This window comes from Columba livia, chromosome 1 (assembly GCF_036013475.1).
Source record: "Columba livia isolate bColLiv1 breed racing homer chromosome 1, bColLiv1.pat.W.v2, whole genome shotgun sequence".
NCBI lineage: Eukaryota > Metazoa > Chordata > Aves > Columbiformes > Columbidae > Columba > Columba livia.
The window spans coordinates 74419940-74442560 of record NC_088602.1 but is presented as its reverse complement, the minus strand read 5'-3'; the positions used below and the strand labels follow the sequence as shown (position 1 = coordinate 74442560).

At 45.4% G+C, this 22621-nt stretch overlaps 3 protein-coding genes across 14 annotated transcripts in view; 1 reads left to right on the top strand and 2 right to left on the bottom strand.

Moving 5' to 3' along the window:
* The window catches only part of GRAMD1C (GRAM domain containing 1C), a 54855-nt gene extending 51017 nt beyond the window's left edge, over positions 1-3838 (bottom strand). For 4 of the 9 annotated variants that reach the window (XR_010472600.1, XM_065062881.1, XM_065062897.1 and 1 more), the window contains exons 1-2: positions 3362-3501; positions 1414-1542 (exon numbers count right to left, since the gene is read on the bottom strand). Coding sequence is in view for 8 of the 9 variants with exons in the window: in XM_065062881.1 (XP_064918953.1) it covers positions 1414-1542; positions 3362-3442 (210 nt within the window). In the remaining variant the exon portion in view is untranslated. Of the gene's footprint in view, positions 1-1413; positions 1543-3361 lie in introns of all 9 variants that reach the window. The other 5 variants (XM_065062906.1, XM_065062914.1, XM_065062923.1 and 2 more) reach the window with 2 other exon arrangements.
* Positions 3839-4158: 320 nt separating this feature from the next.
* On the top strand, positions 4159-15766 carry LOC106145911 (uncharacterized). Of its 4 annotated transcripts, none has more exons than XR_010472656.1 (4): positions 4159-7450; positions 11552-11995; positions 14377-14517; positions 15643-15766. XR_010472656.1 is itself a non-coding variant. In XM_065062988.1 (4 exons), the coding sequence occupies exons 1-4, from the start codon at positions 7130-7132 to the stop codon at positions 15645-15647; spliced, it is 831 nt and encodes a 276-aa protein (XP_064919060.1). In that variant the 5' UTR covers positions 4159-7129; the 3' UTR covers positions 15648-15766. The 4 variants fall into 4 exon arrangements, 3 of the variants coding, with proteins under 3 accessions (XP_064919060.1, XP_064919052.1, XP_021155292.2); XM_065062988.1 differs by having other exon boundaries at positions 4159-7454; positions 11552-11911; XM_065062980.1 differs by having other exon boundaries at positions 4159-7454; positions 15648-15766.
* A 680-nt stretch (positions 15767-16446) lies between these two features.
* LOC102095909 (phospholipase A2) overlaps positions 16447-22621 on the bottom strand; it is a 31704-nt gene continuing 25529 nt past the window's right edge. Inside the window, exons 5-6 of the mRNA XM_065063043.1 lie at positions 21372-21478; positions 16447-17417 (exon numbers count right to left, since the gene is read on the bottom strand). Of these exons, the coding sequence (XP_064919115.1) occupies positions 17254-17417; positions 21372-21478 (271 nt within the window). The 3' untranslated portion in view covers positions 16447-17253. The remainder of the gene's footprint in view (positions 17418-21371; positions 21479-22621) is intronic.

The following is a 22621-nucleotide window of genomic DNA, read 5'->3' as shown; positions in this document are numbered from 1 at the left end:
ACAGTTGTATACAAACCATCAAGAGTTAGTTTACACAATCTGATTTGCCACCTAATGAGAGCATTGCTGGCAGCTACAACGTCCCCGCAGCCCGATTTGCTATTGACTCAAGCACAGTGTTACAGCAAGGCACAGGCAGAACAGACCTGTACTGCCTTTGTCACTGTAGGAACAGCGGAAAAAATACTGAACCATCCAAGAACTCACTCTTTGGCAACACAATTCTACGATCTGCCAGGATTCATTCACCCTGTCCCTTTTCCTTTGGCACCAGACTGTTGCTCAGTTTCAAAGCACACATACATTTAGGGGGAATTTTATGCTAGGGCCTGAGATGCAAAATCAATGTTCTGACCATCTTCTTACTTTGAACAGGAGGGATGAAAAAACATACAGGCTAGGTTTATAAATAAAGAGGTGGGAAATCTGATCCCCTGGTTCTTCTTACACCTCTGCCACAGAATCGCTATGGCCTTTGCTAATTACTTAATCTTTTACCTTCTGAGCACAGTGAACATTCTGATGACCTCACCAGAACAAGGACACAGTAGTCCAGACGATGTTCCTATGCACAAGCTGAAGCACACCAATTTACTGAGGCCACCTGATGCAGAACCTGAGTCAGAGCTGTGAGGAAGAGAATCCAGGTCTCTCACAAGGCCAGGTATTACCCTGCCTGCGGCTGCATGCACAATTGTTCCCCTTCCCTATCTAACAGCAGCAACCCATTCACCAAACTAACAATAAAACATATGCTCTAAGGTTTACCTTCTCTCGTAGCATTTAAAAAAAAAAAAATCTATCAAAAGCATGAGAAAAGTGTTAAAGACAGCATTTATTATTACACCTTCTGCTTTCAGCGAGGGTTCTCCCTGGAGAGGGGCAAAATTAGACCCCTCCTTTTTACCCTTCTTATTCACAAATCCCATTCTTTACACAGAACACAGGAAGCTTATTTATTCTCATGGAAAACAAATGTGTTCACTTGACAAAAAAAAAAAAAGACAATAGGAAAGCATATCAGAAGAACACTGAGAATCCAAATTCAGCCCTTACTGTTAAAAAGCATCAACAATGTCTTTCTAAAGGCATAAAGAGACATTGCATAGATTAATGAGCCATTCAAGGAACTAGAAGACAGGACTGGGCACAGAAGACAGAAGTCCTGTCACTAACTTGATATGTGACATCAGGCAAGCAACTTCACCCTCCCTCAGTCTCAGCTTACACTTTACTAAGCTAATAATGATAAAATTACCTATCTCACTACATGGGTGGAGAGCAGTTTACTAATTCATGACTACAAAGCAACTTGAGAACTGTGAATATAAAGCTAGTACATATACACAAATATATACATTAAAATACATACGAATTATAAATAAAATACAAGTTAGAAGAAAAAAACATTACCCAAAAGCTCCAGTCAGCACTCCAGCTGTATTGAGCAGGACCCTGCATTTTCTCTGTACATGAACTAAGAGTCTCCTCTGAATCAGCAAGCAGCTGGCTAATAAGACCATGATCCACTTCATGAACTTCCTGTGAACAAAGAAGCAAGGTATGTAATTCAACGACAGAGAAAGGTGAAATAAGAACATGGTTAATCCATTTAATGACTATATATTAAACAAAACTTGACATGCTAGTTTCACCAAAGCGAGTGTCATGTAGACAGTTCCCACCAACAGGCTTTTCACTGATTTTACATTTTTTCCAGAGTATACTATACTCAATTATTACTTACATTTTTATCAGAGTATTTTATTTTTGCAGCAGCTCCTCAACTTGCACATTGAACCTGCACAGACATTTAGAGCTAGAGTAATAGCAACATGAGATATCAGTGCATAACATGCAGCACGTTTCCAGAATCTGCGGGAACTTCCAAAACTTGAGAAAGGTCATGCAGGTGTGGCATTTACCAGAGGATTGACATATATTATTACAATACAAATACATCAAATATTTATACTTAATACTAGTTGAACTATAAATTGCCTGTGTTGTCATATACAAATACAAGCGCAACACTTCATAGGCAAATAGTTCTACTCATATCGTTTATACAGATAAGCACTCTTCCGTAGCCATCTCCCTTGATAGCAATATTCTTCACTTGAGAGGTCAGTTTTACTTCATGAAGGGAAACAACCAAAGAAGGACACTTGCCCCACACCACCTAACAAACTGGGACAAAACCAGTCCAGGGCCCTAAACAATAACTTACACCACCTGTACTACTGGATCCATCAATGATATAGAAAGCTGGGTTTTGAGTCCAGAGCGACTCAAAACTGGACTGATGTTAGGCACACATGCATGCCCACGGCTAGTCAGGGGTGCAAACACCCCGTGCCAGCAGGCCAGTGCTCCTCCCAGGCTCCAGCCAAGTCTATGGCCCAGGCTGAGGGTACACTTGAGAGATGACAAGAGCAGAAAGCAGAGACACCCCAGGCTGTGTGGTGTAAGAGATCGGGCTGTTCTCCAGAGTCTTTTCACACAAACACACAGACTTGTTGCAACTTCCACCAGTTGCTGCTCACCACCCCAGTTTATAGAATCATAGAACAGATGGAACAGACCCCTAAGAATCATCAAGTCCAACCATAACCTAACTCTGGCACTAAACCATGTCCCTAAGAACTTCATCCATGCACCTTTTAAACATCTCCAGGGATGGTGACTCCACCACTTCCCTGGGCAGCCTGTTCCAGAGCTTTACAACCCTTCCCATTAAGAATTCCTTTCTAATATCCATTGTGAGCCTTCCCTGGCACAACTTGAGGCCATTTCCTCTCATCCTATCATTTGCTACTCAGGAGACCAACACCCTCCATGCTACAAACTCCTTTCAGGTAGTTGTAGAGAGCTAAATCTCCCCTCAGCCTCCTTTTCTCTAGACAGACGCTTTCACACCACAGGAGGGACGCTCCCGACCCACCAAATCATGGGAGTTAAGCGACTGCCACAGCAGCGCCAAAGCCACCCCGCAGCACCGCGGCTGGGTTTCTCACCCGGCGGCTCTGGATACTCGGGAGCCCAGACCCTCCCTCCGCGGCCCACAGCAACCCCGCGGGGCGCCGCCCGCACCTCCTCACCGGGAGCCCACGGCGCCGGCGCTTCGCGGGCCCAGAGGGCCGCTGCCACCCCCCCGGCCGCGCCCGCCTTGCCCCAAAAAACTTTCGGGGAGGAAGGTGGCAGCAGCGGGGCTGACCGCGGCCGCCCCACACCCCAGGGCGGTGCTTCCAGCACTGGCCGCGGGGCCACCCGGCCCCCGGGGCAGCCCCGCGGCCTCGGCCCGCCCGTCCCGACCCGACCCCCGGGTGAAGGAGCGGGGCTTCCCGCCTCCCGCACCTACCTGCGCAGCCCGCCGCCAGCGGCCGGCTCGCCGGGGGGTCGGTGAGGCGGCAGCCCGCGGCGGGGCAGCAGCCGGGGGCATGGAGCCCACCGGAGAGGCGGGCGAGGGCTGGCGGGGAGCACGCAGACCGCGGCGGCGGCGCTTACCATGGAAAGGGGCGAGGGCGGCGCGGCGCCCGCTAACTGCCTCAGCGGGGCGCACGTCGGGGCCGCGGCCGCCATTTAAAGGGGCAGGCGCCGGCCGGGCCGCGGGGCGCCGACTCGAGGTGGTTGCCAAGGGCGAGCGGTGCCGCTGCTTCTGAGGAGGGGAAGCCGTGAGGGGGGACGGGGAGGACCGCGGCGCCTCTGATCGCCTCCTCGGCCAGCTCAAGAAGCGCCTCGGCGGTTTCCAAAAGGGTTAACTACGAAGCTTCAGAGCCGGTGGAAAGTTTGAGGACTGTAGCAGGAAAAACTCCTGGATACGGGTCCGGGGGCGGGGGGGCGCGGCGGCTCTATCTGCCTCCCTCCTGAGGGAAAGCCCCCCGCCCCGCCGCCCTCTCCCTGCGCACAGCCCCAGCAGCGGATTAAACAGCGTCCGGGCAGAAGAAGCGGTTCCTAAATCTGCCGAGGGGTGTTTGGGGTGCAGTGGAAAATGCCGGCGAGCGGCCGCTCCAGGGGGACACCTAGGGGGAGAGATGGGAAGAGAAGCCCGCCCGCCCTCCGCTCCGCGCTCCTGGGGCGCCCCGGGCCTGCCAACACTGCCGCCGCGCCGCCCTGCCGGGGGAAGTCGCGGCCTGAGGGGCCGGCCAAACCCCGCGGCCGCACCGCACCGCACGGACGGGCCGCCCTGCCCCGCGGGTGCGTGCAGGGGCGCAGGCGGAGGCCGCTGCCCCGCTGCGGTGCGGGCCGAACAGGGTGTAGGTTGAAATAGCGGAAGTCAGCGGTGGGGCTGTCACCTCCGGGAACGCAGGCTCCGGCTTTCAAAGCTGCTGAGCGGCGCCGAGAGGGGATGATGAAGCTGGTGAGCGGTCTGGAGCACAAGTCTGATGAGAAGCGGCTGAGTGAGCTGCGGCTGTTTAACGTGGAGAGAAGGAGGCTGAGGGGAGACATGATCGCTGTCTACAACTGCCTGAAGGGAGGTTGTAGCATGAATGGTGTTGGTCTCTTCTCCCAAGTAACAGGCAATAGGATGAGAGGGAACGGCCTCAAGTTGTGCCAGGGAAGGTTCAGATTGGATATTAGGAAAACTTTATTTGTGGAAAAGATCGTCAAGTGTTGGAACATGCTGCCCAGGGATATGGTGGAGTCACCATCCCTGGAGGTGCTTAAAAGACATGTAGATGAGGTTCTTAGGGACATGGTTTAGTGACAGTGTCCGGTTAATGTTTGGACTTGATGATCTCGAGGGTCTTTTCCAACCAAAAAGATTCTATGATTCTAAGCGTTTTCTGTCCAAGCTTTGAGCAACCAGGGGTGTGAAAAGTTGGGCTCCAAGTTAGACGGCACAAAACGGTGCCCCTCAAATCGGGGGATCCAACTGGAACAATGATGGCTTGCAGATTTGTGCCCTCAGGACACCTTGCAGAAAAAAAAAAATAATAAAGAAAGCCCTGTGACATTAAAAGAAACCTCTGCCTTGCTGAGTGGCTGTCTGATAGACAATGAAAAGGGATGGATGGTTGGATAGCCAAGGGAAGGTGAAGTAGAAGCAGTCTGGTGTGGCAGTGCTGTTTCTTCCTGATTTCCCTTTTCTCTCACCACTTCCCCAGAAAATGAGAGGAGGCTCTTCCTGAAGGGACATCTCTGAGCCCTCTGATGCCTGCCTGCTGATACATTAGCAAAGGTGCCAGAAGTCCCTGGGGCTGCTGTCCCCTTCTAGCCAACAGCCCAGACATGCCAGCTGTAACACCACCCTCTCAAAAAATTACAGGAAAGTGTAAAAACAAATGTGTGTATTACTTAATTTTTATTGCTTGCTTTCTTGATTTGGACCTCTGAAACTCAATTTTTTCAGGCTTTTCTCAACAACACTCAAGGGACTAGTTTACTTTTTTTTTGTCCAAAAGTTGAGAATCTCTCTGAATCTTACTGGATTATCCAAGTGGGAGAAACTTCATGTTCAGCTGCTGGCTGCCAGCAACACTAAAACTCCTTTATATTCCCTCAGTTAAAAGCTGTCTGACCTGGCAGTTTTGCTCAGGCGAGTCCTATTCAGTGCAGGGTTCACAAGATATTTGCTATTACAGGATGAAATGAACGTAAACAGCATTTGCTGGAACAATAGCAGTATTTCCATCACAACACACTTGAAGGTCTTTTTAGAAACACATTAAATACGTGGGTTAAAAGCAGACACTGTTTGGAATGCCTTTGGTCCAGTTCCACCTTCCCACTCTGACTTCTCTAACATGTGGTTGTGGCCAGTACTGTAAGCCAGTAACTCAGTCCCGGCTCCTCTTGATCTGCCAGGTGCCTTTGACTTTACTGGTTATTCCCTTTTCAAACTCTGTACTGTTTTTGATGTTTCTCCTTTCATAGATACTTTGGTTTTGCTCACACTTTGGCAGTACTTCCTTCAGAAGATCCTCACAATCTACCTTTCGGCTTTCTACTGAAGTGCTGTGTTGCTCTGCACTTGGTCCCAGTTCCATTCTCAATATATAATTTGGAGTGATTCCTGCCTGATAATCCCAGGTCTCCCTACTCTCCCCGCTCATTTCAGAAAATATATATTTGCTTTTTAGGTTCCTTTAGCTATACTCCCTGTAGCCTGTCCTGCTTTTACTGATAGCGGTGATACCACATCAAAGCCAGAGCAACAAGTGGTCACTCAAGGAAAGGGTTGTTCCTCTTGGCATCGTTTGTTCAGCAGAGTTTTGCAAATCAGATGTGGAATTTCTTGAAACAGTTATTGTGGAGCATCCACATGCAAAGATGTAGATCACAGAATGTATTAAAATCACATTCAAGAAAGCCATATGGCAGTAGCATGATGACAGATTTCCTCACGGTGTGATGGGGTTTTTTTAGGGGTCCTTTTTGCTTTTGAATACAAAAAAAAAAAAAAAAAAAGCCGAAATGTGTGTGCCTCTCTCAGCTGAATTGTGCATTGTGTTTTAACAAATGTGGAATTGAGTCTTTACTGGATACTTAAGTACAATTCCATTATCTGAAGAGTCGTAAAGATAAGCAAAATTGTTCGATAAGGTCTGCTGTAATCCCTAATCCCCTATCTGAGGGGAAGGGAGTTGGCCAGCCAGGGAGAGTGGCAGGTGCTTGGTACAGCGTTAGCACAGCCGGCAGGGCTGGATGCCACAGGTGAGGGCTTGGGTCTGCGGGAGCTCTTCCCACAGTGCAGTGCTGCCTGTGTATGTGCCTTTCTGTAAACCCAGAGTTTCCGTGCCAGAGCACACTCGGTAATTCTGCTGGCAGGCCACCAGCTTCAGCAGTTTCCCCCTCCCCCTGGTGGCATAGATGAGTTTCACTTAATGGAGTTTAAGTAATTGGCTTTTGGCAAATAAGGAATGCACTTAAAAAAATACTTCGGGGAATACATTTTACCTATAAATACTGTGTGCATATAACCACAAAGATACCCGATACCTGTAAGTTCCTTTCATGGCGCATAAGGATGATAAGGGTCCAGCTGCTCAGAAAATTAAGCCAATGCTCTTTCCCTTTTCACCTTCTCTAGGGAGGGCTTCATCAGAAGAGAGATCTCCTTTTGAATATCTGGATATTCTGTACTCAGCCCAGAGTTTTGGATTATACAAGGCCTAAGCAAAAAATAATGGATTATCTTTGGTCTTCGCTCAAGGCGTTTTCAGCATCTTCTCTGGGAGAGATCAAAACAGCCCCCGGAAAGTCATTGTTGTCACTTCAAACGTGGCTGTCATCCAGGCAGCAGGCAGAGCTCGAAGCTGTGGTAACTTTAGTAAGTGTGACATTCACTGGGCAGAATGCAATGTCCTGTTGCAATAACACACACATATTTTTTTTGTCTGTACTACTGGAGGGAGAGACGGTGAGACCTTATACTTCAGCAACTATGAGCCAGCACATTGAGAAGCTCTATAGATCTGCAGTGTCTTCATTCATCCTCTACTTGCTGGTGGGTGAGTACTAAACCACCTTCCTTAATTAGAAGAAATATAGCTTATTCCTAGAGCCTGGTTTAAGAGGTTTTTTCATTGTTTTTCAAAAAGCAACTTTCCACTGAGGGCTTCCTTAGGATGCAGGAAAACTGTATGTAGGATTGTGCACTGCACGAAAGCATACTTTTCTTTGTAGATACATTCCTATTTAGTTAATAGAAATGTTCAGAAAGTGTATATTTGCCTATCATTTTCAAGAAGAAGGGCTGTGTATCATCACTGCTAGAAGCTTCATTTCTATTTTGGTTCTCTGATGTATTAGCAACCAGTTATCATCACAAGGTGGTTATTCACATCCATTTGTGAAAGCCAACCTCAGCCCAGGGCAAAAGTCATATGAATTAAGATGAGCAACGTGCACTCATTGATCATTTAGTCATAGATGACTGGGAACTGGATACAGCTTGTAGAGGACCCTCATGGCACCAGCTGAGTGTGAAGCTGAGCTCTAAAGTAAATAAAACCATCTGAAAGACAGTCATTCTAGCATGAGAGGATTTTTCTGTGGGTTGTAAATTGGGCCCTATTTGCCCTCAACCTCCCCTCCATCTATTGAGTGTGAAAAAAGGAGCCTCAACGAGGCTCAACAAGAAAGGTCAAATTTTGCACTGACCTCCACCTACCATTTTGGTTCCCCGATGCTGTTGGCAGCTGGCAGAAGCAGCTTGCAAGGCTGCTTGGGTTTGCTCCAGCACCAAAGGGTGAGTTAGAGACTCCAGGACTGGAGGAGAGCACAGGTATATTTTATTCTTTCCATTTGTCACCACTCCTCCTCTAGTCTGTCTTGTGTATTGTTTACAGCAAATGATATGGCCTTACATGGGAAAGTATCAACCTGCAGATTACGTACAAGGAAAGCTGGTAGCTTAGTAGGTGTCCTATTAGTACTGCCAAATGTGGAGCACATTGTCACATTACAGGGAGTCTCAGAGAGCTTTCTCCCCTCATGGCTGAAAACTGGCCATGAACTACCGACTTCATATGACAATGACCTATTAGATCATCTAATCATTTTTCCAGGTCAAGACAAGGTCAGCCATGCTTTATTTCTCTGTACTCTGTCTATCTCGAGTGCTTTCACCAAAAAGCTCTGCATTCCTCTCCATCGGGGACTGAGCCCGACAGCCCACATGAGAGGGGACCTACACATCACTCTGCTAATGAAGCGATTGACATAAAAAGAGCTTTGAAGCACAGTCAACAAGGCATTTGGCATGGTATGCTCCCAGATGCCAATATGATAAGAGCATTGTGTATTTGAATACCAGTGAACTAGTATGTTCCAGTTTTGCAACCTTACAAAAGAAAAAGAAAGGAAGAATGGAAAATAGGGGCTGTGCTGTGACCTTCCCAGTGAAACCCCCCAAACAGAGCTGGGTGAAACGATACAGCTTACTCCTCTTCCATTTTGGTTTTCCTAATTAGCTGTAAGTTACATGGTATGTATTTAATCAAAGATGTGGGATAACACAGGTTAAAAGACTGGCTATTTAATGATAGGAAATGCAAATAAAACTTGTGACTGTGTAAAAATGATAGCTTTTACATCACTAAAAGGAATAAAAATTATAATTTTGTTGCAGGTATGTGAGACTGGAATAGCTATAGTGGAGAAGAAATTCTGTGACTGTTCCTGGAAAACAAGATAGCAGTAGCACATACTACTCTAGCTAAAGCAGCAGTATGCAGTGGAGGCAATGGTTAATGAACAGAGATTTTTAAGAGAGTGCTCATGAAAAAACTGCTCAGATTCACTCTAATGAATAACCAAATCTATCACATCAGAATATTTGATGCACAAAGGCTGTAATACATCAAGTTACCATCAGCTTTGTCAGGTATTTCAGCTATACTTTGTACTTCATCAAAGTACCTTGTCAAGATACTTCAACTTTCATGACTACTGCATCGAAATAGCGTTTTCTAACTGGAAAGGGAAAATCTGGACCTCAGCTTCCCTTGCATAGCTCCAGTGGGCTCATCAGTAAGATTATGTATGAGCATGAGGATAATATTTCATCCAGTGTCTTTACTAAGGACTACTCATTTTAGGGGACTGGATCCAGAACTACAATAATATTTAGGTCTCTAATTCTCAGGCATACGATGCCCATGGATCAGTATTCCAGTTATGAGACCAAAATTTTTACTTTGGTGTAAAAACACAGAGCACCAAACAGCTCTGAAGGGTTTTCACATGCTTTGTTGTTGCCTAGTTTCATAGCCGGCTTGTATTGTCTATATTTTTGCATCCGTGAGTTATCTCTCATCTGATATTTAAACTGTAAGCTCTGCACCCCATCCTTTTATAAAGCGCTTAGAACAACAGAGCCATGCTGTCTGACAGAAATTGTCAGTGCTACTCCCATACGAGTCATAAATAATAATAAATGTGAATACAACTGTCATTTTATGCACAAGCATGCCTAGAGGAGCCATTCAAATAACTCTCAGACTCTCTTCAAGGGGTTGGTTTTCCATTGCCTTGAGACATTTGTGCCTGAGCATTCAGGCCATTGTCATTGTGAATCTTTACCAGACCCAGACAATTGCATTTCACACCCTTGGGATGGCAAAGACAGGCTCAAGACTATGGAAAATCAAACCTTCACCGTGGGATGGTCTGCAGTCCATGGGAAGGTACCAACTAGCATGAAGGAGGACTATTTCACTTTAAGAAAATAAAAATTACAGAAGAAACTTTAAAAAAAAAAAGTTTGAACTCTTTCTTGGTGACAGCTGTTGGCTTATTTTTAAGAGTTTGTTTTCCCCTCTTTGTGTTCCAGACGGGGATTTGAGACACCAACTCTTCCTCTCATCCTCCAAGCCCAGGCTTGTTTCCAGAAATGAGATCCACGCACACTACCCTTAGCTCGAGGCTGTTTGATACTATGATTAGCAGCTGCATGGGAAAAGGCAGCTTTAAATCTCTACTACAGGCGTGTTGTCCATATTTTTCTAACAAACAGTAGCAGGACAATGTGGTCCCTTCACAGAGAATAGATGTCACCCAGTGTACTGTCAAGAGGCCTCTTGATTTTAAACATAGTAGTATAACAGTGTCTTCAGGTGCATCTTCCATGTACTGTGGGACATTGGTTGTCAAAATGGGGTTGGCTATTTCATATGCTGAGTGTTTTCACAACAACTCTGAAATTATCAAAACTCCCATGTCGAAACTCACAGCAACTCAAAGTTATCAAAAAACAATTACAGAAAGTGGCCTGCCTGGGCAGAATGACTTGACTAACTTTCTGCTAGGAAAACAGAAAATCAAATGTCATCTTTGTACTTTCCCATTCTATTTGTAAAGCAGATGTGTAATAAACTTCAGCCAGTGCCTCTCACCATGAGCTTCCCTTGGTACACGAATTTCTGCATTATAAAATCACTTTTTGTCTTTCATGAACAGACTGTTATCATGCTAGGGAAACTCACTGGTGACTGTGTGCTCAGTATCAATAGCCACAGAATGCTGAGGTGCCATCCCACAGGTTGCTAACAGCATCGGTTGGCAATGGAGATGCTTCCCACAGTTTCAAAACATCCTATCCTGAAACTGGAAGTGCATACCAGAACTTCTAAGAAGTTCACGTTATGTTTTGGGATGCAGGCAAGTGCATTAGGATGCACACATATACACTATATATGTCAGAACAGAGCTGCCTGCATGTAAGGTTAAATGCATTTTTTGCTTTGCCTCAAAAGCAGTTGAAGCAGGAACATCAAGCCCTGAGACATTTTAGGCTGGGAAGAAAGAGGTTAGTCTGCCAGGTGGAAATGTGGCTGAATGGACTCTAAGTTTCACCCAAATCCACAGGACAATGGCAATTATCTTCCTCTAGTATACCAGTAGAAAGGATCTGAGGGTCAGGAAAATGTGTCTGTACAGGTGAACATAATCTAGGCAGGAAAAACATCCCTATCAGCATAATAGTGACTACGCTCAAGTCTTAATTCCAGGGGTGTTCTTTGCACAGATTACAGGTCAGGGGCAGCCAGAAAGTTTATCATCTGATCACCCTCAACCCTCCTCTTCTTTCTCTTTCCTGGTACAGATGTTGCTGTTAGTGTTGGAAATGTGAGCAAGGAGAATGCAGCTGTAACTCATATAATTGCCCAGCCTTCATTGTTGACAACATTTGAGCCATGGCACCTTTCGGTGGCTCAAACACCAGCCAAGGAAAAAGCCAAAGAGGGTGAAACTGTGATCTTAAATTGCCACTTCAACAGTCCACGACATCCCTCCCTCGCTGACCTGACGGTGAAGTGGTACAAAGAAGATGAAAACGGGAAGATGGACCTGCTAGAAAACAATGTGACCGTCTTGCCAAATAACTCCAGGGTTTTCATGAGTGGAGACTTGTCCCATGGGGATGCTTCCCTGGTGATACTCAATGTGACAACCAGTGACCATGGTATTTATTTCTGTGAGGTTACACTTCCAGATGGGAAGGTGGTGACAGGAGATGGCACAAAACTCAGGATCAGGAGGTCTCTGGGTAATATTTGATGTTCTTTACTTCTTTCCTCCCTCTGTCTCCTCCAAAGCTGGTCTACACACTTGCAGAAAGAGGGAAGTTGGCCCATTTGGCCTCTAGCAGGTAGGGCCTTGTGTCACGGAGCATAACTGCTCTGTAGCATTTTTCATTGTTTTCATTAGGCTAGCTAACTTTGATTGGCTTGCCTCTATAAACAGTCACACAGGTATTATTATAAGGAGGGGCATTTACAACCAAAAAAAAGAAGGAATAATTTTATCACAAAAAAGAAAGTCGGTGCCAAGAATGAAACAGCCAGACAAGTTCTCTTATACTCACAGCTCTGTTTGGCAGAACCCCCATGAGTGACAGGTGTCAACATTCTGTCTTGGGCAACAGCTTCAGACTCCTTTCTTTCTGACGTTATTTCTCTCCAACTCACTATCTTGCATATTCGTACCTTAAATCTAGGTGACAGAAGTAATCCCACAATAAACATGAGGTTCACATTATATAATTTCTGCTTAACTTCATTCACATTAAAATCAAAGTTGCATTCAAAGTCCCATGCTATGTTTTCATAGCTTCACAAATAGACACCAGGCATATTAAGTAAGGACACAACTCACTTTGCCTTTACCAGCTGGAAACGTCAAAGCAGCTTTCCTTTTTATGCAGGCTAAACACATTTCAGTCCCAACAAATCAACACATCAGAAAGGTTTATTATCTTCTTATGTAATTAACAAAAAATAGCACCTTCTGTGTCAAGAGCAAATTACACAAGTGTAGTTCCCCCCTATTCATTATCAAAGCTTCTAGCTCACAGAGGTTCACTGAGCCTTTGCCATTTTGAGCCCAAGTTCTTCCATTACTAATTTTTATAAAACTACTCAGTTTAAACCGTGGCACTAACAAGGCAAGAAAACTCTGCTCCCTGCAATGTCTTGGTCATATGTCTGATGAGGTCTCTTGTTGGCTTGGTCTCATAGTCTCAGCAGTGCAAGTTACTCTTGCAATGTCTGCACCCTGGCCAGTGTAATTGCCTTTCTGTGTTCCTGAGATGACATATGTAATTTCTTCACTATGCCTGAATTAAAGGGACAAGAGAATAGGAGAAATACAATTCATAAAGAAATGCGAAGTGCCACAGATCCAGACTGTCCAAAAGCTTATCTAAAATGGAAAGGATAAATTAGCTGACTTTTAACTTGTCCATTACAGGAAGCAAATGATGTATATTTTTAAATAAGTTAAGTAATGGTTCTACAGCACCTTCAGTGCCTTCACTTTTCTGATGAAATGAGCAGTCTCACAACTGGGTTTCAGCTACAGGATACCTCCCTGTATGTGGGAAGAGAGGAGTGCTTTTTTACCAATGAGCTACAGCTGGTTTACTGGTGAGCTTCTGGATACCCATCCATTTGGCTAGGTAGCACAGAGTAGCAGCTACTCCTGCTTGCAAATCCATGTGTGAATATGGTAGCAAAACTGTTCAGATTTTCTAGTGAAGCTTAAATACAACCACATATGTAGTGGATGCCTGATTATTCTAATTGTAGATAAAACTGGAAGGCTTTTTAACCTTTTTTTTATTATGCTTCCTGGGTAAGTCATGTGGCAAAATTACTACCATGGACACAAGGCAGTCACTTCACATCTTATCCGATCAGTCTTGTGCCATCGTCCAGCCAGTTTCCCTCTCTCTAAAGAGACACTCCTACTCTGGCAGGCTCGACACTGCAGGACAGATGCTTTCCTAGCTGCACCCCATAACCCTTTAACAGTTAATCCTACTGTGCTCACCTGACCAAAGCCTCTTCCTGAATCATCTTTCAGTCCTGACAAATTAAAAAGCCATAATGCTGATGTGCTCTTATCTGAAAGAAAATGGGATTATTCCACCTTTGCCATGTCACACTCCCAAAGAGTGTCAAATCATAGAAAGGACTTGCATGGAGCTCTGCCCACCCACTGTTTCTGTCTCCTTTAGAGGTAGACAGGGACACTGGTGACTTTCTCAAAATTGTCAAAGTATTTTTTTCCATTTTAAAATTCAACATACAGGCATGAGGCCCATTCATTCAGGCAGCAGTATCTTTTGCCATCCCAATAGCATCCAGTTGTTAAGGGCAATTACTAGGGACATGGGGTTGTCCTATCCCTAAATCCTGAGAAAGTATAGCAGCTTCCTACAAAGAAATTTAAAAACTCAATAATTCCACAGAGCAATACACTCTCTCCCATGTAGAATCCCATGACTGCATGTCAGAGAAGACATCAGCACAATCGGTATCTTAGTAAGTAGCTTCCTCTGCAGCCACTGCAGAAAAAGTGGTGGCTGCAGTGTGTATGCTTGCCTGGACAACATTTTATGTTACTCCACCATCTCTCCTCCCGCAGGCTTGTTTGGTATAGAAGAATCCATTGGAACTATCATTGGGGTTGTGGCAGCTGGTATTGGAGGTGTAGTGGTTCTGATCATCGTTTTAACCCCACAGCTGAGGAAGTGCATCCTCTGCATGAGACAAGGCTCTCGCCAAGGTAAGGAACACAACCCCAAATCTGGAATCCCTTGCTAGAAAGATGAACCCAATTGCCTATTTCCAAAGGTACTTGTTTGTTTGTTTTTAACTGAAGGAAGAATTAGCCATTTACTTACCTCTGGTCACACAAGGCATCTGGTTCAGGAAATAAGCAGCGTGGATGAAACTCTAACAAGGCTGGCTCTATATTCTGTCTGTTTTTCAAATAGTTCTTTGGTTATGTTGGATAGAGCTTCATGCAAGGGCCTAATGAGTTACCTATAAACAAAACAATAGGATTTTCTTTGATTTCCACTTTTGGCAAAGAGTTGTTCAATTAGATGCTGCTTCTTCTGTTAACAAAGTCCTGGGTCTCCTTTGGTTCTTTTAGATTTATGATGAACGATGGTTCTTCCTCCCACCAACTACATGTTTGTATCTGTATAGTAATGCTCATGTACAGAAAGCCTGTGATGGCCTAAGTGTATATTTGAGGTGTAGTTTGTAAAGCCAAGTAATATCTTTTATTAGATCAGCTGATCAGGTTGGAAAAACTTGATGTTTTTGTCACACATGAGCCAAAGTAATGACCTGAGAAGAGCCTGATGTACCTGAAAACTTGCCTGTTTTTTCCACCTATGTCAGCTGGTCTAGCCAGACTGGCACCGAAGGCTGGACTTTGAAATAAGTTCAGTTCCCATTCCGTGCAACCCAATATGTGGCCTGTGTTTCAGACCGACCTCAGCTGACTTTTTGCTTTCAGTGGGAAGTTGTGTGATTTGCACCTCTTCTCCCGGCACTCGAAAATCTTGCCCGGCTGAAAACAAATCCCCATCCCTGAAGGAAAGAGGGAAGAGTTGCTCCTGCCGTGCACTGGAGTGATGCCGCCACCTGATGGCCAGCCTGGAAGGGACAGGGACACGGCCGGGAGCTCTGCCCCGCGTACCGGGGAGGGTCTTCCAGCCCGTGGTGAGAAGGGCACCCGCACCCCTAGGCTTGTGCTGCCCACGCAGCATCATCCCTTTGCAAACCCTATGCCTGAACAGAGCTCACAACTTCTTTACTTGCCAGAAAGCCTTGGAAGAGTTCATTGTGTTGTACTAATTCTGTATCGCTCACTTGCCCTCTCTCCTTTCTTGCTCAGCATAGCTTGAGGCACAGCGCTACACGAGTTGCTGGAAGATGCAAAGCCTGCAAGTGCAACGCCTTCTGATGCCCTGGAAGCCAGAAGTGGAGCTCTAGATTGAATAAAAACTTTCACCTCCGTACATGTTGTTTTCAACTTTTTATTTTTTTCAGTCTGATTCTTTTTCTCTGCAGCTTTGTCAGCCACAGTACCATATTCTTCATCCTCCTGCACCATGAGGCAAAACAGCCTTTTGTAAAGGAATTTATATTATCATCTGCCAAAACTCCACTTAGTTTGGCCACGTATCTCTGAATACAGGACTCTGATAAGGTACCTTGGGTCTTTCCCTGCCATTACTTCTTATTTTTAAGGTGGTACTCAAAGTTTGTCAGCTGTGCTTCAGAAGAGACAGAAGGAGCCAGGCCTCTTGGCCCCCTAACCCACCCGAGGAAATGGAATGCATTTCTTCTGGGGGTGCAACCACGGCTTGCGTCTGTCTGTGCCTCTCAATACTTAAGTTCTTGTCATGTTGGGTTGCTCCAGCCTACAGGCCCATAACGAAGAGGCAAAGAAGGCCCACTTGAACATATCTAGCCCTGGCTGAAAGAATGGCATCTTGTTTTACTCTTGCCAGAAGGAAATGTGGTGTTTCAATTCAATCCCCTAATACCCTTTATTAAAAAAAAAAAAAAAAAGGAGAGACAAAAGATTTGAGGAGAGACAAAAGATTTGCTTACACGACTGGTGTTATCCACAGCCCCAATTTCCTGGCCTGACAATAACTGATTCCCGGTGGTCAGAGACCTGGGGTTATGCCAATACTTGGTTAGGAGAGTAGCTTGTCAGCTCTGAACTGTGTGTGTCAGGTAAACAATATATTCTTTCTCAAAGTATGAGTGTGCCAACTAGCGAAAGTCAGAAACCCTTGCTGGCCTTGCAATGGCAATAGCCCACTGTAACTCTGCTTACTTTTGAATGTGCCTCAGAAGTGTCCCCAGTGCTGTGAGGCAGGAACATAAAGGACAAGACAGCTGGCTACATAAGCTAAGAAAAACACACCAACAGCCCACAAGAAAGGATGGAGCCCTCCCCTGGGCCAGACTCTGCTTTTTCTTTTGGTAGAAGGCAGAACTCCTCCAAGCACAAATAAGGAATAAGGAGGCATCCATCCTCCCTCATTCTTCCTGCAGGTCCAGAAAAATAAAGTGGGTCACTTTGCTTCCAGACTGGCATGCTCTGGGCCTTTGAAGGCCAGTGTATCTTTCCAGAGAGATGGATATTTTATTTTTTTACAAACTAGTCCAGCAGAAGTCCCTACATATTTTACAGATCATGTGCAAATGTGTGGAAGCTGAAGGTCAGGCAATGTGAAAAGGCAAAGAAGTCATTTGGTGTTGGGTAATGTGTTCTTACTGCACTTGCAGACCAAACGTTCTGTTTCTACAAAGGCAGTGATCAGAGCAGGATCTTAACCTTATTTCAGCATATGTTTTACAACCTATCTCCTCTCCATAAACCCTGGCCTGATAGAAATTCTCTCACACTAGTGTTAGCTCTGGTAAAATAAGTAAAATTTTATTCCAGCACCTTTAGATTCAAATGGTTAGAAGAAAGGTTTAAAAAAGACTATTCTGCTCCCCCATATCTGAAATGGCAGGTGGGATGAGTCTGTCCACATAAAAAGTCTGGCCAGAGGATGAAGTGTGGGTTGTATGGGGCTGCTCCCCAACACCTGGCTGCTTCTTGATCACACAGGCATGCCATTTTTTCACATCGATCTGTCAGGTTATCTGCAAAAGAAAATGTGAGTGGAGGATAAGAGATTCTGTATTGGACAAAGGCAAGAAACAATTTTAAGAGGAACAATTTCCTGATAAAGCAATTCTTAGGGAACAGAGGCTGTGGGAGAAGGAATGGAAGGAAGAATGGAGGAAGGCCAACCTGCCATGTTGTGTGTGGATCTGACCCTACCCTGTCCTGTCTCTGCCAACATGTCTGACCTTAACAGTGACCAAGAGCATCAGAAAGTAGCAGCTAAATGCAAATTGACAATATTGATAAAAATTTGCACAAAGCAGAGTGGTCCCCACTGTGTGAACAATGCTGTGTGAACAATGGGGACTTAGTGCAGTGGCCAAAGATAAAAAAGGAAATTATTTTAGCTTAGCCTGGGCTAAAAACATTCCATTTTCCCTCAGTCAGTCAACTTCCCTTTTAACTCCTCGCTCTGCACATCAGACCAATTTTAAAAGAAAAAATGCTGCTTTGAAAGGAAGAGTCTCCCAGAGAGACATTTGGAAACTTGTGGACACAGAAGCACCCACTGGACTTCCTTCACTTGTGCTCCTTGAGTTGCTCTTACATCTCTCTGATCACAGCAGAGGAGCCAAGGAATGGCACAGCAGGGCCAGGTACCTGATTTTTATGAGTCATCAGATAACAAAGATGATCAAAATTCTATGTATGGAACTATTTATAATACAATTATATGGCTACATGACTAGGTAAGGACTATCAAAGCAACTAGCTCAGGTGGCTACATTGCAAATGACTGATTTGGGGTTAATAAACCTTATCCCATCTTTGGTGGCTATAATGCAGCCCTTGGGCTAATATTATGTCAAAAGATAGTGCTTTGTTTATTTGAGGCTGCTATTATAGATTATCTAAATCAAACCACTGCACTAGGCAAAGTTGGAAGTGTGACTTCATGCTGGTGCACATGGGATTAGCTCCAAAATCAACTGCAAAGAGTACAGGAATCTTTCCAGATTTCACTGGGCTTTGCTGGATCAGCCCTGTATCTGATGAATAAGAAAAGCCCATATGTATTAAGCTTTTCTGAAGAGAATCACGTGTTTACCAGTAAAAAAGTGTTTCACAGGTCTCACTGATGAGGACTCAGCACAATGTCCATTTTTTTCTTAGCTACCAGTCCTGCCTGATTTTCTCCCTGCCCTCTGCTCCTTGAGTTCTTCCTATGTTGTGTGAACCACTGTCAGTCTAATGTGAATACAAGAGTCTGGCTTGGCAGACACTTCTGTTAGAGCAGAATTGTTTTTTTATCAGCACTCACAACTTATGGCCTTTTCTATATTCCAGATATTTATTGAATGGAATTCACCTACATGTGATGGCATATCAGAACTGAAAAATACGGTTTTGCCATTTTTTTTTCATTCCACGAACAAAACTGCCTGGCATTTGCAAAAGGAAGAGAAGTCCGAGGTAAAAATGAGTTTCTGTTTTATTTACCTGAAAATATCTGTGTTTATAGTACAGTGTCAGGCAACAGGCTTTTACTTCCTCTTGCATAAAAAGGAAAGGACACTGCAAGCAGATCTGCTTCTAATGTTTCTGGACATCATTACCCTAGGCCCGGAAAGCACGCCTGGAAATTCAATTCTTCACCTCTTTTGTTTGAATGAGAGCAGACATTATATCTTCGCACCTCAGTAAAACCTGCTGTGGGTAGGAAATTTGCCTTCAGAGTGCATTTCTACTGTTTGTCCCCACAGGGGATGTCAGGGGAAGCAAAGCCTGCTGAGGGCTTGTGGAGACTGGTTGGTGGATGCTTCTCAGGCCTTGCCTGGACATCAGTTAAGGAATTAATGGCATTTGATTAACTAATGTTTGTTACCCATGTTGGAGCAACGGCAGCCCTGTGCACTCTCGCAGGACATACTTTGCACACGTCTCATAGACTCGATAATACATCTTACATCGGTAACTAGGACTGTTACTTCATAGCAAAATGAAACAGGATTTCTTTTTGAATATACGAATAGCTAGCAGAAAATATCAGCCAGCTATGGGAATATGGGTAAGTGGGCGGGAGAGCCGCTATACGTTAAAGCAACACATTCCTTTGCCAGCACTTCCTATTTAATAGGTTGTTCTGGCACTTGGAAAAGAGCAACTGCAGATGTGTTGTGCCACATCCTGTATCTGCTGACACATTTTCAGCTGCTGGAGAGGCTGATGATTATACCAGTAGAACATGGTCTTCTGACAAGGTAGAAAGAGTCTTTTAAATGTTCCAGCAAGCAGCTTTGATGCTATGGGGACAGTTTTGCTCTCGCATGTTTCTTTTCAAACTTTTCAAGCATTCTACCGTGGATTTTACCATTAGGGACATTTTTGAGACTTAGAAATAGAAGTGACAGATTCTATGACTCAAGTCATCTGGCGTATGTCAAAACAAACCGGTGCGAGCAACTGATGGGCTGTGACTGTGCAATTCAAGACCTTGACCGGGTATCAGCTGTAGAGCTGAGCACAGCCTACACTCGCTGTATGCCTGCGACACTCAGGAGCATTCAGTTCTGCAAGCTTCGGAATCCCTGCTGGAGCCCTAGGGTAGAGGTACATATGCAGGATGATGCCCTAATTAACCTTTCTTGCAGCCATGCATAGCAGCATGGCCCTTCTCTAGTAGTACATAATGGTAGAATCATAGAATGGTCTAAGCTGTAAGGGACCCACAAGGATCATTGAGTCCAACTCCTGTTCTTGCACAGGACAACCCCACAGTTCACACCATGTGTCTGAGGGTGTTGTCCAATTGCTTCTTGAACACTGTCAGGCTTCAGGCCGTGACACCTCCCTGGGGAGCCTGTTCCAGTACTCCACCACCCTCTGGGTGAAGAACCTTCTCCTAATGTCCAACCTAAACCTCCCCTGGCACATCTTCCTGACATTCCCTTGGGTTATGTCATTGGTGACAAAAGAGAAGAGATCAGCGCCTGCCCCAACTCCTCCCCTTGTGAGGAAGCTCTGCCATGAGGTCTCCACGCAGACTCCTCCTGTCCAGGCTGAACAAACCAAGTGACTTTAGCTGCTCCTCCTATGGCTTCCTCTCCAAACTCTTCACCAACTTTGTAGCCCTCTTCTGGACGTTCTCCAGCAGCTTTATATCCTTTTTATCCTGTGACGCCCAGACCCGCACACAGTGCTCCAGGTGAGGCCGCACGAGTGCAGAGCAGAGTGGGACAACCACCTCCCTCACCCGGCTGGCAATGCTGTGCTTGATGCACCCCAGGACATGGTTGGCCCTCTTGGCTGCCAGGGACACTGTTGGTTCATGTTCAACTTGTCATTGACCAGAACCCCCAAATCCCGGTTGTCCTTCTTGAAGATTGGGATGTTTTCCAGGTTCCAGTCAACTGGCACCTCTCCATATTCCCAAGAGTGTTGAAAAATCATGGAGATAGGTCTCGCTATGACATCAGCCAGCTCTCAGTACCCTCAAATGAATCCCATCAGGGATTTTTACATATGGTAAGTAAAAAAGTGAACAGTTCTGCTGGAGGGAGGGCCAAAACTGCCAGAGGAGGACCACCTCTGCAGACCACTGCACAGCTGTGGGAAGGTGACTGTGAGGAACAGGCAATATGGGTGGGCAGAGAGCCTTCAGAGAGTCATCTGCATCCTTGTGAAACAGACATGGTTTGTCGGCTCCATGGCCCCCACTGCCACTCTTCAGACTGGAGAGGACTCATTACCTGGAAGGAGTGATGCTGGGGCTCCAGCATTCCTCCCAGCTCCAGGTCAGGACTCTAGGTAAGCCTAGTGTTCCTGACAAGGGATGGGAAGAGAGGTCAGAGAACAGTCGCTCCCTAAAGCAGCTTTAAAAACAGCTCAGCATACACAGACCTACCTCTGAGAGCCACAAAACTCTTCAGTCAGCCTAGCCAGCGGAGGAGGGAGCAAAACAAACCCGACGCAAGCCAGCGTTTCCTTACCACACCGCACAGCGTTCTGCTCACACTCCCACTGGTACCGCTGAACCTTGGGGTTGCAGCCTTCCTTCTCTGCCTTGTCGTAGCAGCAGTCGTGCCTGTGGCAGCACCTGCGAGAGAACAAAAGGGAAAGTTTGGGCACCCTCCTGCATCCTGCACGTTTTGCTCAGGGGTGTTTGCACGTACTCCAGGAGTGCTCCACTCATACCCCAGTCATAGCAGCAATGTTTGCCCCAGCCTGTCAGTAAATTGTCTGTTGAGGAACCAAGCGTCTTGGCATCTCCATGAAAGCTCACATGGCTCAGGATCTCATTAATGCCTTATTTGCTCCCATGACCATTGTGCTTCTTTCTCCAAGCTTTTGCCCTCAGAAAGGCAGGTGTGGACAATACATGGTAATCCCACAGAAAGGGAGCTGAAATTTTCCTACGAGGTACATGATTGTGGCTCACCAGCTTAGGCTTAGACCAATCTCAGAATTTGGAGTCAGGATGGTTTTTGCTTTGTTCAGCATCACCAAGCAGCTTCATCTTTTCAGTTCACCTGGACCTGCCATGTGCTCTTTGGCCCATCCAGTTTCTGAGGCTACAAACCCATCAGCCTCAAAGTTAACTTCAGATCCCTAAATGTAAACATCTACATTTAAGGCATTTCTCTATAACGCCTTTAGACATGTCTGGGGCACAGTTCACATTATCAGACTGAAGAGAGCCAACATAGGTGAAAAACTTCACATGTGAAAGTGCAATTACTTTTCATTGACCATAGAGGGAACTAAGGGTGACTAGCTTAGCTGACGATATCCACCCTGCAGACTAGTCAGTGAGATAATATCCACAATTGACTATTTCTGGATTTATAGGAAAACCTGACCACACTTGAATTTTATTCTGGTAGTTTAGTGACTCAAAATATGTCAAGAAAAGATTCAGCACATCCTCTGCCTGATAAAAAAGGGTGTTTCAGCAAGAATGCAAGGTCAGAAGCTGGATCCAGAGAGGAGTAATCTGCATTTCCAGAAGCTGTCCCTGAAAGATCACAGGGACATTATAGAGAAACAACTCTACTAAGTGGGAAGCATTGAGGCAGGCTAATCTTAGGGATAAATGAAGAACCCACAGCTTTTAGAGAAGTTCTTGAGCCTTAGATGGGAATGTCTTCAAGAGTTTGATGAGCTGATCAAAAGGGAGCATGGCTGTGCTGGCTGCCCATGAATTACTAAATCCAGTTGAAGACCTTGATTGTTAGCTTCA